This window comes from Symphalangus syndactylus, chromosome 24 (genome assembly GCF_028878055.3).
Source record: "Symphalangus syndactylus isolate Jambi chromosome 24, NHGRI_mSymSyn1-v2.1_pri, whole genome shotgun sequence".
Lineage (NCBI taxonomy): Eukaryota > Metazoa > Chordata > Mammalia > Primates > Hylobatidae > Symphalangus > Symphalangus syndactylus.
In genome coordinates this window covers 43,558,218-43,576,217 of record NC_072446.2, presented here as the reverse complement: position 1 = coordinate 43,576,217, position 18,000 = coordinate 43,558,218, and the positions used below count along the sequence as shown (strand labels likewise).

At 42.6% G+C, this 18,000-nt stretch overlaps 1 protein-coding gene across 1 annotated transcript in view; it reads right to left on the bottom strand.

The window, feature by feature from the left end:
- TGM3 (transglutaminase 3) overlaps window positions 1-18,000 on the bottom strand; it is a 52,186-nt gene that overhangs the window by 15,057 nt on the left and 19,129 nt on the right. Inside the window, exons 6-8 of the mRNA XM_055265559.2 lie at window positions 14,981-15,158; window positions 14,741-14,876; window positions 68-171 (exon numbers count right to left, since the gene is read on the bottom strand). Of these exons, the coding sequence (XP_055121534.1) occupies window positions 68-171; window positions 14,741-14,876; window positions 14,981-15,158 (418 nt within the window). The remainder of the gene's footprint in view (window positions 1-67; window positions 172-14,740; window positions 14,877-14,980; window positions 15,159-18,000) is intronic.

Sequence of the window (18,000 nt, the reverse complement as noted above, 5' to 3'; positions counted from 1 at the left end):
ATGCTGCTGTCCACGACTGTAAATAACCGTGAGGCTCATGACTTAGAACAACACCCAGAGAAGTTACCTTGGCTTCTTTCCTGCGGGGTAGCATCCAACACCTGCCATCCACCGTACGAGGGGCCCAGGTCAGATCTCACAAACCAGCCTTCATTCCAGACATGGAAATTCCTGCAGATAGAACCAGAGACTGCAGCACTTGCCCAAGACCACACAGCAGATGAGTGGCAAGACAGCACATCTTTGCCCTGACAGTGCAGCATGACAACGTGCATCGAGTGAGTTTGCCCTGTGACAGCTGTTATGCTAAGCTCTGGTGAGCATCATCTCGTGGAAATCCTCACAGCACTGTGAAATGGGTACTATTTTTATGCCCATTTTATAAAAAGGGAAACTTGGGCTCAGAGAAGTTAAGCATGTAACAATGGCAGGGTCAAAATGTGCCCCCACCCAGGGGCAAACCCACACAGCTTTCTCCCTATGCCTGGGGGGGTATGTTTCTGTGCTCGGTGTGGGCCGAAAATGAATGGGGTTGCTGCAGAAGTGACTGACTTACCTAAGAGCCACACCGTCTCTTGGCTGAGATCTGAACTGAAGAATGACACCTGCCAGTCCTCAAATGTTCTTCATCTTGTGTCTCAATTTGTAAGCCTCAGTCACCACTCACTCCTCACCAGGCACAGCCAGGTAGCCAAGGTCTTACTCATTCTGTCCCCCAATTCTGCCCTCTTCTCTCCTCTCCACTCCCATGGAAACTACAGTCACACTGGTCTTGGCACTTTTCAGTTCAACATGAAGAAAATATAAGTTCGACATAAATCCAAGTTCTAGTCAACACGGAAAAAATATTTCTATACTCATGAGATGGAAAAGATAGTTCTAAGCAGACCACCCATCTCAGAAGGCATAAAGAAAGAGACTCATATATTTGAGTATGTAAAAATATTGAAGTTACATGCAAACAAACAAACAAAAAAACCTGTAGCTCTGTTTCTGGTATGGAGGATAAGCTCAAAACAGATGAATCCTTTTGCATATAATGATAAACTGTGGTGAAAAAATGAAAAACTAGAAAAGACACCTGAGCATGAACAAAGCACAATGATTTTGGAGAGGAATCAGAACATAGAGGAAGCTGCACTTTTTATGAGTTTGCTCTAAGGAAAGGCCACAGTTGAGGTTAAGTACATGGAACAAGAACTCAACAGGCAGCCCAAAGCTTTCTAATCTGAGGAACCAGGAATAGCCTGAACCAACCTGGGTTGCTGGAGAGTGAGGCGGGAATTCTGAAAAGAGTCAAGGAAGCTGCCCAAACCTCTAGGTGACCCTCAATCATGCATGGATGAGGCAGACCATGAGCCGTTCAGCTGGAGATAAAAGCCCTGAACTGAGAGCAGAGCCACTGCCTGCGCAAGGGAGACAGTTTGCATGTTGAGTCACCCAAGATAAGCAGCTAAAACAAGATAACAGAATTCAGACACATCCAACGTCTGGGGTATGAGCCAAAATTACTCAACAAACAAAGAACCAGGAAAATGTGGTTTATTCTCAAGGGAAAAGATAATCCACAGAAATCAACCATAAAATAATCCAGATGCTGGAATTGTCAAAGACTAAAGCAGCTACTAGAGCTAGGCTCAATGAAATAAAGGAAAATATGCTCATAATTAATGGAAAGAGATAAACTTTGGGCAGAGAAATAGAAAATATGAAAAAAGAACCCACTGGAAAATTTTAACTGGAAAAAGGACGAATATCTGAAATTAAATGATAAATAAACTTAATAGCAGGATAGAGATGATAGAGGAAAGAGTCAATAAATTTGAAGACAGATGGCTAGAAATTATCCAGTTTGAAGGCAAAGTGAGACAAATGATTGAAAAAAAATCAATAAAGCAGAGAAAACATATCCAACACACATGCTAGAGATTTACTGTATCAATATTGTAATGTACTTACAAATTGGTAAGAGAAAGCATACTTTCCTTGAACTAAGTGATGAAAAAATAAGAAATAGAAAAAGAAAAACATGCCCATAAATAGCAACGAGCAGGCAATTTTTATAAGAAATACAAATAACGACCAAACATATGAAAATAGTTTTAACCTCAGTACTATTAAAAGAAAATTAAAATGACAAAGAGATAACATGACAGAGATACATAGATGACACCTATTAGACTGACAGAGATTAAAGCATAGGGTGATACTCATTGTGGTGCTCATTTCCAGGTGGGAAAACAAGCACGGTCATACCCCACTGGTGGGAGTTTAAATTGCTATGACCTTTGTGGAAAGCAGTTTGGCAATGAGTATAAAAACCTTTAAAAATCTACATACTCACTGAGCCAGTAAGTCCACATCAAGGAATTTCTCCCATGGAAAAACTCATGTAAGTGCACATAGATGTATATCTAAAGGTGTCCACCGAGGCATTGTTTATAATAGCAAAAATGTTGGAGCAAAAGTTCATCAATAAGGGAATTGGCAGATAAATGGTGGCAGAGCCATGGAATGGGATATCAAACAGCTGTCAAAAAGGACAAGCAAAATCAATCTAGTACTTACATGGAGAGATGTCTAAGAGATATCATGAAATAAGAAAATCAGTGTGACCAAACATCGTGTGTTCACACTCATAAGTCAAGGCTAAGCTATGAGGATGCAAAGGCGTAAGAATGACGCAATGGACTTTGGGGACTCGGAGAAAAGGTGGGAAGGGGGTGAGGGATAAAAGACTACAAAGTGGGTTCAGTGTATACTGCTCAGGAGATGGGTACAACAAAATCTCACAAATTGCCACTAAAGAACTTATGTAACCAAATACCACCTGTTCCCCCAAAACCTATGGAAATAAAAAGGAAAAAGAAAAAAAACCTATGTGTATATACGTAGATGTATGATAAAGCCATTCGTTAAAAAATTGTACATAAAACATTGAAGAAAGTCTCCAATAATTCTATTTTCTTAGGTATCCACCATTAACAGTTTGGTGTATGTGTTATGTATACAGTGCATACAAACTAAGTTTTATGTTACTTATTTCTGTAATGTTTTTATTTTCTATCATGTGAATTACTCATTACTTCTATAATTAGAAAATATATGTAAGTTGGATGATCATAGCTAACACAGTGTTAACACAGAAAGTTGTGTTCTGTGTTAATTGCATGTATTAACTTATTTAATCCTTACAACACCCTAAAAGACAGAAATAATTATTATTCTCCATTCAACAACTCTGGAAACTGAGGTTCAGGGAAGTTAAATGACTTGAGAAGGTCTTACAGGGAGAAATTAAGCAGAGTGGGATTTGAATCCAGGCAGCTGGGGTTAAAAAAGGGAAACAGGTTAACAGTAGGTTCCATTTTATGTAACCTGATTTTACATAGGTTCCATTCCATATAATAGAATATGATGGATTTATGATGTATTTGAAATGATCTTATTTTTGACGATTTTTTAATGACATAGGGAGAATGCTCATGATATAATGTTTAGTAAAAAACACATGACTAAAACTAATGGTGAAGTGGTTGGTTTCGAGGTGTGGGAAAAAGTGGGATGCATCTATTACATGCTCTGTCTTCTACTCATGCCTTGTAAAATGTATCATCCGAATTCTATAAATAACAATAACTCATAGAGAAAAGATGAACGGAAAACTACCAAGTGTTGAAGATATGTGAATAAGATCATAAATGATTTTTATTTCTTTATGTATTTTGAATTTTTCTATAATTATTTTTAAAAGGGCATCATAAAAATGATCTCCAGGACCCAGGAAGTCTTTTTGAACAGGCCTTCATGATCAGTTAGAACTCACCAAGGAGAAGGCAAGGGGAGTGTGGGAAGATGGTCCTAGGTGGGTGAAAGGGGCAAGGGAGGGATGAGAAAGTGAATGAGAACACCAAGTTTCACATTCAATTTGCTCCTGGCAGAGCACCCAAGGGGAAGGGCAGGCTGGTTAAAAAAAATTGATATGTAGCTGTATTTTAATATTTGCTTGCAAGGCAGGAATTTAAGGCAGATCAGATAACAACTACATCCTGGTTCCTCCCTCATGCAAAAGCCAGCCACTTCAGTTACACAGAAATATTTGGGATGTGCGTCTTTCCAATGCCCAATGGCGCCATGTGGAAATTCCGGTGTGAGTTTCTGGTTGTGTGCCACACTGTCTCCCACCCCCCAACCTCGGGCTCCACTCCTTTCCTGAGGGTTTCAGGACATAAGCTCAGGAGAGGACAGGCTGTGGGCATCAGAACTATCCGAGACATTTATTAAAAAGTGCAGATTTCCGCTGCTCTCATCTTTCCCCACCCAAATTAATTCTCAAGCAGTCTTTGACGTTTATAAACCACTGCTCTACAGACACCAACTGAGCTATGCTTACCTTTGAATTCACAGAGTTAGGACACCTTGCCTAGAAAGCGGCCCCAAACCCCACCATTCTGTAGGTAAACTCCCATTTGTCCTCCCAAAGTTTCTTCAGATACTACCTCTGCCAAAAAAGCCTTTCCTGACACGCCAAGAGAGTGCCAACCATACCTCTGGGCTGTCTCTGAATCTTGCAAATAATTCATTGATTCCATTGCTACTCCATAATTGCCAAGCTTTTAATGCAGCTGTAGACTCCTCTATTCAGTCTCTAAGGCCTAGTTGTAAAACAAAACAAACAAACAAAAACCCTCCTCCAGCACAGTTCCTGCATCTTGTTCCTCTTGGTGCCCGGAATCCAGTGCAGGTGTGCATGGAATCATGTTTGCTGAATTGAGTTGTTTCTGGGCTGAAACCACTCTCTGTCGCCTCCTCACTAAGGGCCTAGGAGCCAGTTCAGGATTAGTGGAAGCAGGTATTCAGAGGCAGAGGCCGTGGAGAGATTGCATGAGGAGCCAGGGGCTTGGCTGAGGTGTGGGTGCTGACAGCTGGGGGCACTGCCTGACTCCACCTCCCTGGCACGGCTGGGCAGTCTCTAGGCCCCTTCTACCTCAGAGTTCTGCAAAGTCTACAGATAGAGTCAGATCTATGACTCTAGAAATTGGGAGATCAAGTCAAATAAATGAAGAAAACAAGCCAGAAAAGTCAAGATAACTTTGGCTAAACTGTTCCAAATCATTCGGCTGCTGCTCGGTGGCTGAATAGGTTCCAGAGACTTCCTTTGCAGTGGCCCCGAAGGAGGACATCTCAAAGAAGCATCCCAAACTAAGCTCCTCCGAAAAGTGTCCTCACTCTGAAGAGAGTGAATACTCTGGAGCTGTGTACCTCTTAAGCCAAACCATTGGCATGAGCAGAGTGGCTTAGAAAAAAATTTACCCCACTGGCTGCTGTGAATCTGATTAAAAGAAAGGCCTAGAAAATGTCACTGAGGTCCCCTGATCTGGCCTTTTGTTTTACAAGTGGGAAATTGAGGTGTAGCAAAGGCAAGGAACTTACATAATGTTATGCGCTTAGAATGTCTACATGTCTCCAAGTATTTACCCTTAGACAAGTTACTTCTCTCGGGGCCTTTGTTTTCTCATCCATAAAAAATAAATTGGGGATGAACATAACAATGCCTACGTCATTTGTGAAGACGAAATGTAAGCACTTAAAACAGTACCTGGCAGTAGGGTGGAGCCAAGATGGCCGAATAGGAACAGCTCCGGTCTCCAGCTCCCAGCCCCAGCGACACAGAAGACGGGTGATTTCTGCATTTCTGCTTGAGGTACCGGTTTCATCTCACTAGGGAGTGCCTAACAGTGGGTTCAGGACAGTCGGTGAAGCGCACTGTGCGCGAGCCGAAGCAGGGCGAGGCATTGCCTCACTCGGGAAGCGCAAGGGGTCAAGGAGTTCCCTTTCCTAGTCAAAGAAAGGGGAAACAGATGGCACCTGGAATATCGGGTCAGTCCCGTCCTAATACTGCGCTTTTCCAACGGGCCTGGAAAACGGCACACTAGGAGATTGTGTCCTGCACCTGGCTCGGAGGGTCCTATGCCCACAGAGTCTTGCTGATTGCTAGCACAGCAGTCTGAGATCACGCCGCAAGGCGGCAACGAGACTGGGGGAGGGGCGCCCGCCATTGCCCAGGCTTGCTTAGGTAAACAAAGCAGCCAGGAAGCTCGAACTGGGTGGAGCCCACCACAGCTCAAGGAGGCCTGCCTGCCTCTGTAGGCTCCACCTCTGGGGGCAGGGCACAGACAACCAAAAACTCAGCGAGAACCTCCACAGCCTTAAATGTCCCTGTCTGACTGACAGCTTTGAAGAGAGTAGTGGTTCTCCCAGCACGCAGCTGGAGATCTGAGAACGGACAGACTGCCTCCTAAAGTGGGGCCCTCACCCCTGAGCAGCCTAACTGGGAGGCACCCCCCCAGTAGGGACAGACTGACACCTCATTCAACCGGGTACTCCTCTGAGACAAAACTTTCAGAGGAACTATCAGACAGCTGAATTTGTGGTCTCACGAAAATCCGCTGTTCTGCAGCCACCGGTGCTGACACCCAGCCAAACAGGGTCTGGAGTGGACCTCTAGTAAACTCCAACAGACCTGCAGCTGAGGGTCTTGTCTGGTAGAAGGAAAATTAACAAACAGAAAGGACATCCACACCAAAAACCCATCTGTACATCACCATCATCGAAGACAAAAAGTAGACAAAACCACAAAGATGGGGAAAAAACAGACCAAAAAAACTGGAAACTCTAAAAAACAGAGCACCTCTCCTCCTCCAAAGGAACGCAGTTCCTCACCAGCAACGGAACAAAGCTGGATGGAGGATGACTTTGATGAGTTGAGAGAAGAAGGCTTCAGACGATCAAACTACTCTGAGCTACGAGAGGAAATTCAAAACAATAGCAAAGAAGTTAAAAACTTTGAAAAAAAATTAGAAGAATGGATAACTAGAATAACCAATGGAGAGAAGGGCTTAAAGGAGATGATGGAGCTGAAAGCCAAGTTTCGAGAACTACGCGAAGAATGCAGAAGCCTCAGTAGCAGATGCGATCAACTGGAAGAAAGGGTATCGCTGATAGAAGATGAAATGAATGAAATGAAGAGAGAAGGGAAGTTTAGAGAAAAAAGAATAAAAAGAAATGAACAAAGCCTCCAAGAAATTTGGGACTATGTGAAAAGACCAAACCTACGTCTGATTGGTGTACCTGAAAATGATGGGGAGAATGGAACCAAGTTGGAAAACACTCTGCAAGATATTATCCAGGAGAACTTCCCCAATCTAGCAAGGCAGGCCAGCATTCAGATTCAGGAAATACAGAGAACGCCACAAAGATACTCCTCGAGAAGGGCAACTCCAAGACACATAATTGTCAGATTCACCAAAGTTGAAATGAAGGAAAAAATGTTAAGGGCAGCCAGAGAGAAAGGTCGGGTTACCCACAAAGGGAAGCCCATCAGACTAACAGCTGATCTCTCAGCAGAAACTCTACAAGCCAGAAGAGAGTGGGGGCCGATATTCAACATTCTTAAAGAAAAGAATTTTCAACCCAGAATTTCCTATCCCGCCAAACTAAGCTTCATAAGTGAAGGAGAAATAAAATACTTTACAGACAAGCAAACGCTGAGTGATTTTGTCACCACCAGGCCTGCCCTAAAAGAGCTCCTGAAGGAAGCACTAAACATGGAAAGGAACAACCGGTACCAGCCCCTGCAAAAACATGCCAAATTGTAAAGACCATCGAGGCTAGGAAGAAACTATAGCAACTAACGAGCAAAATAATCAACTAACATCATAATGACAGGATCAGATTCACACATAACAATATTCACGTTAAATGTAAATGGGCTAAATGCTCCAATCAAAAGACACAGACTGGCAAACTGGATAAGGAGTCAGGACCCATCAGTGTGCTGTATTCAGGAAACCCATCTCACGTGCAGAGACACACATAGACTCAAAATAAAGGGATTGAGGAAGATCTATCAAGCAACTGGAAAACAAAAAAAGGCAGGGGTTGCAATCCTAGTCTCTGATAAAATAGACTTTAAACCAACAAAGATCAAAAGAGACAAAGAAGGCCATTACATAATGGTAAAGGGATCAATTCAACAAGAAGAGCTAACTATCCTAAATATATATGCACCCAACACAGGAGCACCCAGATTCATAAAGCAAGTCCTCAGTGACCTACAAAGGGACTTAAACTCCCACACAATAATAATGGGAGATTTTAACACCCCACTGTCAGCATTAGACAGATCAATGAGACAGAAAGTTAACAAGGATATCCAGGAATTGAACTCAGCTCTACATAAAGTGGACCTAATAGACATCTACAGAACTCTCCACCCCAAATCAACAGAATATACATTTTTTTCAGCACCACACCACACCTATTCCAAAATTGACCACATAGTTGGAAGTAAAGCTCTTCTCAGCAAATGTAAAAGAACAGAGATTATAACAAACTGTCTCTCAGACCACAGTGTAATCAAACTAGAACTCGGGATTAAGAAACTCAGTCAAAACCGCTCAACTACATGGAAACTGAACAACCTGCTCCTGAATGACTATTGGGTACATAATGAAATGAAGGCAGAAATAAAGATGTTCTTTGAAACCAACGAGAACAAAGACACAACATACCAGAATCTCTGGGACACGTTCAAAGCAGTGTGTAGAGGGAAATTTATAGCACTAAATGCCCACAAGAGAAAGCAGGAAAGATCCAAAATTGACACCCTAACATCACAATTAAAAGAACTAGAAAAGCAAGAGCAAATACATTCAAAAGCTAGCAGAAGGCTAGAAATAACTAAAATCAGAGCAGAACTGAAGGAAATAGAGACACAAAAAACCCTTCAAAAAATTAATGAATCCAGTAGCTGGTTTTTTGAAAAGATCAACAAAATTGATGGACCGCTAGCAAGACTAATAAAGAAGAAAAGAGAGAAGAATCAAATAGATGCAATAAAAAACGAAAAAGGGGATATCACCACCGATCCCACAGAAATACAATCTACCATCAGAGAATACTACAAACACCTCTATGCAAATAAACTAGAAAATCTAGAAGAAATGGATAAATTCCTCGACAAATACACCCTCCCAAGACTAAACCAGGAAGAAGTTGAATCTCTGAATAGACCAATAACAGGTTCTGAAATTGTGGCAATAATCAATAGCTTACCAACCAAAAAGAGTCCAGGACCTGATGGATTCACAGCTGAATTCTACCAGAGGTACAAGGAGGAACTGGTACCATTCCTTCTGAAACTATTCCAATTGATAGAAAAAGAGGGAATCCTCCCTAACACATTTTACGAAGCCAGCATCGTCCTGATACCAAAACCTGGCAGAGACATAACCAAAAAAGAGAATTTCCGACCAATATCCTTGATGAACATTGATGCAAAAATCCTCAATAAAATACTGGCAAACCGAATCCAGCAGCACATCAAAAAGCTTATTCACCATGATCAAGTGGGCTTCATCCCTGGGATGCAAGGCTGGTTCAACATACGCAAATCAATAAATGTAATCCAGCATATAAACAAAACCAAAGACAAAAACCACATGATTATCTCAATAGATGCAGAAAAGGCCTTTGACAAAATTCAACAACCCTTCATGCTAAAAACTCTCAATAAATTAGGTATTGATGGGACGTATCTCAAAATAATAAGAGCTATCTACAACAAACCCACAGCCAATATCATACTGAATGGGCAAAAACTGGAAGCATTCCCTCTGAAAACTGGCACAAGACAGGGATGCCCTCTCTCACCGCTCCTATTCAACATAGTGCTGGAAGTTCTGGCCAGAGCAATCAGGCAGGAGAAGGAAATAAAGGGTATTCAATTAGGAAAAGAGGAAGTCAAATTGTCCCTGTTTGCAGATGACATGATTGTATATCTAGAAAACCCCATTGTCTCAGCCCAAAATCTCCTTAAGCTGATTAGCAACTTCAGCAAAGTCTCAGGATACAAAATTAATGTACAAAAATCACAGGCATTCTTGTACACCAATAACAGACAAACAGAGAGCCAAATCATGAGTGAACTCCCATTCACAATTGCTTCAAAGAGAATAAAATACCTAGGAATCCAACTTACAAGGGATGTGAAGGACCTCTTCAAGGAGAACTACAAACCACTGCTCAATGAAATCAAAGAGGATACAAACAAATGGAAGAACATTCCATGCTCATGGGTTGGAAGAACCAATATCGTGAAAATGGCCATACTGCCCAAGGTAATTTATAGATTCAATGCCATCCCCATCAAGCTACCAATGACTTTCTTCACAGAATTGGAAAAAACTACTTTAAAGTTCATATGGAACCAAAAAAGAGCCCGCATCGCCAAGTCAATCCTAAGCCAAAAGAACAAAGCTGGAGGCATCACACTACCTGACTTTAAACTATACTACAAGGCTACAGTAACCAAAACAGCATGGTACTGGTACCACAACAGAGTCATAGATCAATGGAACAGAACAGAGCCCTCAGAAATGATGCCGCATAGCTACAACTATCTGATCTTTGACAAACCTGACAAAAACAAGAAATGGGGAAAGGATTCCCTATTTAATAAATGGTGCTGGGAAAACTGGCTAGCCATATGTAGAAAGCTGCAACTGGATCCCTTCCTTACACCTTATACAAAAATTAATTCAAGATGGATTAAAGACTTATATGTTAGACCTAAAACCATTAAAATCCTACAAGAAAACCTAGGCAATACCATTCAGGACATAGGCGTGGGCAAGGACTTCATGTCTAAAACACCAAAAACAATAGCAACAAAAGCCAAAATCGACAAATGGGATCTCATTAAACTAAAGAGCTTCTGCACAGCAAAAGAAACTATCATCAGAGTGAACAGGCAACCTACACAATGGGAGAAAATTTTTGCAACCTACTCATCTGACAAAGGGCTAATATCCAGAATCTACAATGAACTCAAACAAATTTACAAGAAAAAAACAAACAACCCCATCAAAAAGTGGGCAGAGGACATGAACAGACACTTCTCAAAAGAAGACATTTATGCAGCCAAAAAACACATGAAGAAATGCTCCTCATCACTGGCCATCAGAGAAATGCAAATCAAAACCACAGTGAGATACCATCTCACACCAGTTAGAATGGCCATCATTAAAAAATCAGGAAACAACAGGTGCTGGAGAGGATGTGGAGAAATAGGAACACTTTTACACTGTTGGTGGGACTGTAAACTAGTTCAACCATTGTGGAAGTCAGTGTGGCGATTCCTCAGGGATCTCGAACTAGAAATACCATTTGACCCAGCCATCCCATTACTGGGTATATACCCAAAGGACTATAAATCATGCTGCTATAAAGACACATGCACACGTATGTTTATTGCGGCACTATTCACAATAGCAAAGAGTTGGAACCAACCCAAATGTCCAACAACGATAGACTGGATTAAGAAAATGTGGCACATATACACCATGGAATACTATGCAGCCATAAAAAATGATGAGTTCGTGTCCTTTGTAGGGACATGGATGAAACTGGAAAACATCATTCTCAGTAAACTATCGCAAGGACAAAAAACCAAACACCGCATGTTCTCACTCATAGGTGGGAATTGAACAATGAGAACTCATGGACACAGGAAGGGGAACATCACGCTCCGGGGACTGTTGTGGGGTGGGGGGAGGGGGGAGGGACAGCATTAGGAGATACACCTAATGCTAAATGACGAGTTAATGGGTGCAGGAAATCAACATGGCACATGGATACATATGTAACAAACCTGCACATTGTGCACATGTACCCTAAAACCCTAAAGTATAAAAAAAAAAAAAAAAAAAAAAAGTACCTGGCACACAACAATTGCTCAACAAATTATTAGTTGTTGCTGTTACTATTACTAAGCACTTCTAATGCTTAATCTCCCTTGATTCTCACATTCTATTAGTTTAGGCAAATCTGGGCACAGTTCTAAAGCTTTCAACACTTTTTGGAAACATACAAAGATTCATATCAGAGGTTTTCTGTCCGAACTCCAGTTGCCCTTATAATAATAGCTTAGTAATTTCACTCCAGGCAGAAACTGGCTCTTGGTTTAGCTCTCCCCTGCATGGGATTCAAGGAGGAACAGCAGGGCTCCCTTGGGAGGGCTAGCTCTCTTATAGAAAGTGGAGTGGGCTGAAGCTCCCGAGAATTTAAACATTTAAGCTGGCAAAGGACTTAAGAAATCATCTAGTCATAGACCAACCCTTATATTTCACATATGAAGAAACTTGGGACCAGGAGGATAAATTGCCTTGTGCAAGCCTCACAGCAATTTGGCAGTAGGGCTGGAGCTAGTGCTTGGGACTCCCTGTCCTCATGCCCTCCAGGGCTGGCTCCCCCAACCATCAGCTGTAGGGAATGGTGTAGGGAATAACTATCAGCTCCCTTGGCTTTCTGAGAAGGTTCAGAAAAGGGGAGAGGAAGGGAGGGGTGACAAGATCCTCAGGAACAGTCAGAGCTTCTGCGCCTGGTCCCCTCCCATGAGGCCACAGAAATGACCATGGAGCCACCCTGGAATGTCTTCATCAGCTCCTACTTCTCCCAAAGGTGATGTTAAGCTTATGTGGGAGGCAGTGTGAACCACTAACCAGGAGACCTGGGTTATAATTCTAAATTTAGCTTAAAAGTCTCACTTTCCTGTTTCCAGGACGCCTTCCTTGAGAATTTCCTCCGAGTTCCTGGTATCCCTGTCTGAATCACTTGCCTGGGCATCACACACCATGGTGTGTTGCTAATCAGCCTCTACTAGTGGCTTCCCCACCCCGTCTCCTAACAGCACCATAAAAATACTTTCAGTGGAGGAACTGAGACTTAAGCTTTCCATGTCCCTGCAGTTCCTAGTGTACAGGATAATCACAGAAAGGATATGCCGAGGGGACCCCCAACTTGTCTTACCAACCATCTCCTTTTGTAGAAGAAACTAAAGTTAGGAATGGCACAGCCCCAGTGATCAGAGCTGGTTGCGATGGGATTTTGGACACAAGAACAAAGAAGCCCAGGGAAAATAAAAGACAGTCATTCATGAGAAGTTGGAAAACAAAGTCTGGCCACAAGTAAGCAATATCATTAGAGAGAAAGTTGTGTATGTGCGGATCAAGAAAGAAACTCCTTAAATAAGCTTTCTCTCCCCCAGTAAAACCCCAGAATCCATTGACCCTGGGGTGAGTTACATAAACCTCACTCTCCTTCAGAAGGGAAGGGATGCTTTTATTACTCAATTCGGTTGTTGGCATGGAGTTGTTATTTATTTGTTTTAACGGTGTTTTCCATTATTATCAATTTTCCTTTCATTTTATACCCTTAGTTACATTAAGCACATTTCGGATAAGTTAGATATACTTATTCTGGGAATGATAAGTAATACAAATATTTTATGTAGACTGTCTCAAAATTGAACATCTGAAAATAAGATGACATCTGTCATATGATTATCTAGCCATATACATGCATTTGAGCAATTATGTGTGTGTGTAGCCTTTGAAATGGATCAAAACAATAGATAGATGGGTATTTTATATAGACACATAGATACCTCTGTGTATATACAGATATAGACATCATTGCCAATTGCCATCCAGTAATAACTTGGTATATGATATAACCTTAAACAGTTGTAACAATATCTATTTTTATCTATATAATATCTATCTATCTAGTGCTCTATGCAGTTACAGGTATATGTCTACACATTTCATATAACCTACTTCCGGTGGCATCTATCATTAAATTGCATGTGTGTGTGTATTGATAGTGTGCACATGGCATACTTATGGTTAGGAATATAAATGCCCAAATATATATAAAACATTTTGGCTGGGTGCAGTGGCTTATGCCTGTAATCCCAGCACTTTGGGAAGCTGAGGCGGGTGGGTGGCCTGAGGTCAGGAGTTCAAGACCAGCCTGACCAACATGGTGAAACCCTGTCTCTTGCCGGACATGGTGGTGCATGCCTGTAATCTCAGCTACTTGGGAGGCTGAGGCAGGAGAATCACTTGAACCTGGGAGCCTGAGGTTGCAGTGAGCCGAGATTGTGCCATTGCACTCCAGCCTGGGCAACAAGAATGAAACTCCATCTCAAAAAAAGTAATTGTTTTCATCCAGAATCCAGAATAAACTCTGAACTTTTGATGTCAAACAAGGTATATAACAGGTATATATATATATATATATATATATATATACACATATATGTATATATATATATGTATATATGTATATATATGTATATATGTATATATGTGTATATATGTGTGTATATATGTATATATGTGTATATATATGCTTTTATATATATGCTTATATATATATGCTTTTATATATATATATATGCTAAGGGAAGATATGTTGCTTTTCTTATTCTCTTTAAGAAAGTTTGTAAGTCATATGGATTACCTGAAATGAAACAAACGTATATTTCTTGCTGGAAAAGTGATAGTTTCAACTTGTATGTTCTATAGTAGTACAAGGTCCAATGGATCCCATAAATTCAGAGTGAATTTAGGGGCCCTGTCTTTCACTGGGATCAGATCCTTCGTCTGACGGCGGCAAGATAGACCAGACTAGCAGACCGCAGAGCACAGAGAAGAGGTGTCTTGGGTGCTGCTAAGTGTGTAATCAGCGTTGCCAGCATTTCCATTCTACACCCTGTGATGACATGTTACTTGCCTTGCAACTCCTGTTTGGACCTGGGTCCCAGGAGGATGGTGAGAGCGAGAAGCCACTCAAATGTGGTGCTCGAGGTTCAGGGAAAAGGTGAGATACTTACCATACACTATCACTACCCTTGTCCAGGGGGTTTCCCATGCGGTCGTAGTACACATCCACGCTGAGATTTCGGTCTGTGTCATGAGCTGAGTTGAAGTTGGTGATCACCCGGGAAGGAATCCCCAAAGACCGCAGCGCTGCAAGTCAAGGTGGGTGTGAGGACTCAGGTGATGGAGATGGTACCTTGGCATAGCCCACTGCCACCCACTGACCCAGCCAAGGCACACCACACCCAAGGTACCTGTGTTGAGGGTCCCAGCAAAGACCCAGCACTGGCCATATCGGACTGGGCTGAAGCCAGATTTTTTCCAATTTTTGAGGATCTCCACGCTGCCGTTCCAGTTCCTTGGGTCCCGGCCACCCGTGTAAGTGCCGCTCCAATTCCCAGCAAGCACACCATTGTCATCATTGCTATTGATCTGGGCAGAAACCACCCCCCGCAAAATGAGTCAGCACTAATGCCTTTCCTAGGGAGACTGACATCCAGAATTCAGAGGACAAGGTGGAGAGATGAGGAAGGAAGCCAAGGACCGTGATTGAACTTTTCTTTACCTTTCTAGGTGACTTGGGGATGGTCATTGTAAACCAACCCTTAGGGGTATGGAGTGGTTTATGAGTTTAGAGGTGCTTTCCCAAACAGGCCATGTTTGAGTGTCCTTGATCCATACGTCATTCCTATGCGGCAGCCTGACATGGGAAACAGACAGCACAGCTTGTCTGTGGCAAGGCAGGGCACAAATCCAGCTTGCAGAGGACTTCTGGCAGGTAAGAATTCACAGGCTATCACTGCTATCACAGTCTGCCTGGGAGTCCATGGTTTGAAACTCTTTTTTGGTGTATGGTCTTACAAAAAGATCACTTTATTTTTATTTTATTTTATTTTATTTATTATTATTTTTAAATTATTTTATTATTATTATTATTATTATTATTATTATTATTATTATTATTATTTTCTGATGCAGAGTCTCTCTCTGTTGCCCAGGCTGGAGTGCAGTGGTGTGATCTTGGCTCACTGCAAGCTTCGCCTCCAGGGTTCAAGCAATTCTCCTGGCTCAGCCTCCTGAGTAACTGGTATTATGCGTGCCACCATGCCCGGCTAGTTTTTATATTTTTAATAGAGACGAGGTTTCACCATGTTGCTCAGGCTGACCTCAAGTGATCCACCCACATCAGCTCCCAAAGTGCTGGGATTACAGGTGTGAGCCACCGCACCCAGCCAAAAAGATCACTTTAGAACTTTAGCAACTAACTTCTTCTTGGAGAGAATAAAGACAGGGTATTTCTTTTCTTTCATTCATTTAGCTATTTGTTCATTTGTTAGTTTACTCATTCATTTATTCAGTTTAAGGCGAGGTTCTAATCTAAGTGACACAACCAAGAGGCAGCCTGGAAAGATCACTGGACTAGAAATCGAGACCTGAGTTCCATTGTCTTTCAGGGACACACTTGGAAATATTTACAAGTGAAATGATGGCAAATGTGTAATGTCTAAGATTTATCAAATCATCTGTGAAAGAGAGGGTCGGAGATGAAATGACACCAGCCTTGAAGAGGCAATTGCTGAAGCTTGTGATGCATACACAGGAGTTCATTATGCTTTTCTCTCTACTTTTATATAGGTCTGAACTTTTCCATAATAAAAGTTAAAAGAGAGAAGGAGACACCGAGGTTACAAGCCCCACCTTGCCACTTGCCAACCTGATGACACAAAGGTCTGTTCACCTCTCTAGGCCTTAGTTCTTCACCTTCCAATAGGGAAGGGAATTTTCAAGGGAAAGTTAGGACAAAGGCGCTCTGAGGTGTCTTCTGTAGCCAAGGGTCAGGGTTTATGAAACTTTGGCTGTCGTTTATCTGAACTGTGCAATGAGAGGCTGGACCAGGATCTCCGAAGGCTCCTCCAGCCTGTGTGTCCTACCCTTTCTCCTTGGAGTGCCTGTAAGTGGCAAGGCCTATGAGAATGGACAGTCTGGACACAGAAGGATCCTTGCCCAGGACAGGCCATGCCCAGCCTTGCCAGCCCCTCAGTGCAGTGGTGAGTTCTGCACCCCTTCCAGGAGGGCCTGGGCTGTCATGGCAGAGTCAGGCAAGAAAGGGCCTCCTTAGAGATGGAAGGTTGCGCAGCCCTTCCCCATCTCCTGAGTCACTGGTGCTCCAGCCTCCAAAGTGGCTATCAGCACAGTCATCTCTGGCTGAAAGCTGAGCATTTCAAAGCTCCGCACAGGCCATAATTAGTTCATGGCCCAGCCCAGCTGGGAGGTCTGAACGGAGCATCTGGGAGGTGCAGCTGAGGAAATTGGCTCCACGATAGAGTCGTTTGGCCCTGGGGTGCAAGTGAGTCAGCAGCTGCAGGAGCCACTGGCCTCACCCACTCTCTCCTAGGCCAAAGAGGCTCAGCTTTCTAAGTCGCCAGGGCTTTAATCCCACCTCTTCTAGGCCATTTTGTTTCAAGATTCTGCCCCAGGCTCACTTTCTCTCCATACCCTCCCTCGGCTACTCTGGTCCCCATTCATCTCTTTAGAGCTTCTAAGTTCCCGAGGCCCACCTTACTCCTTTCCTGCCAGGCTCAGTCTAAGACTCAGCTCTTTCCAAAAGCCCTCTCAGATGCACCCCGGATATTTATCATGCAGCTGAGAAGTTGTTCACCTTTATAACCAAGTAACTAGCTCATTAGCATGGACATATCCAACTCAAAAGTCAAGAGATCAAGAAATGCCTAAACCATGAACCACAGAAATAAATAAATAAAGGTTACAGGATTTCTGGGTAATTACTTAGTTTAAGAAGGTTAAAGTAAAGAATTCACTTTGACTTTTCGCCTTTTGTTTTTGGAGACAGGCTCTTGCTGTGTCACCCAGGCTGGAGTGCAGTGGTGCAATCACAGCTCACTACAGCCTGCAACTAATGGACTCATGCAATTCTCCCAGCTCAGCCTCCCAAGTAGCTGGGACTACAGGCATGTGTCACGATGCCTGGCTCCTTTCTGTGTGTGTGTGTGTGTGTGTGTGTGTGTGTGTGTGTGTGTGTGTGTAAATGAGGTCTCACTATGTTGCCCAGGCTGGTCTCAAACTCCTGGGCTCAAGTGATTCTCTGCCTCAGCCTCCCAAAGTCCTGGGATTACAGGTGTGAACCACTGTGCCTGATCATGACTTTTTGCTTTTTAACTTACAACTTTTGAGCAGATTGATCTAGGTTTAGATATTTTGGATGAATATTTTTGGAAACAGGGTCTTGCTCTATAACCCAGGCCTGAGTGCAGTG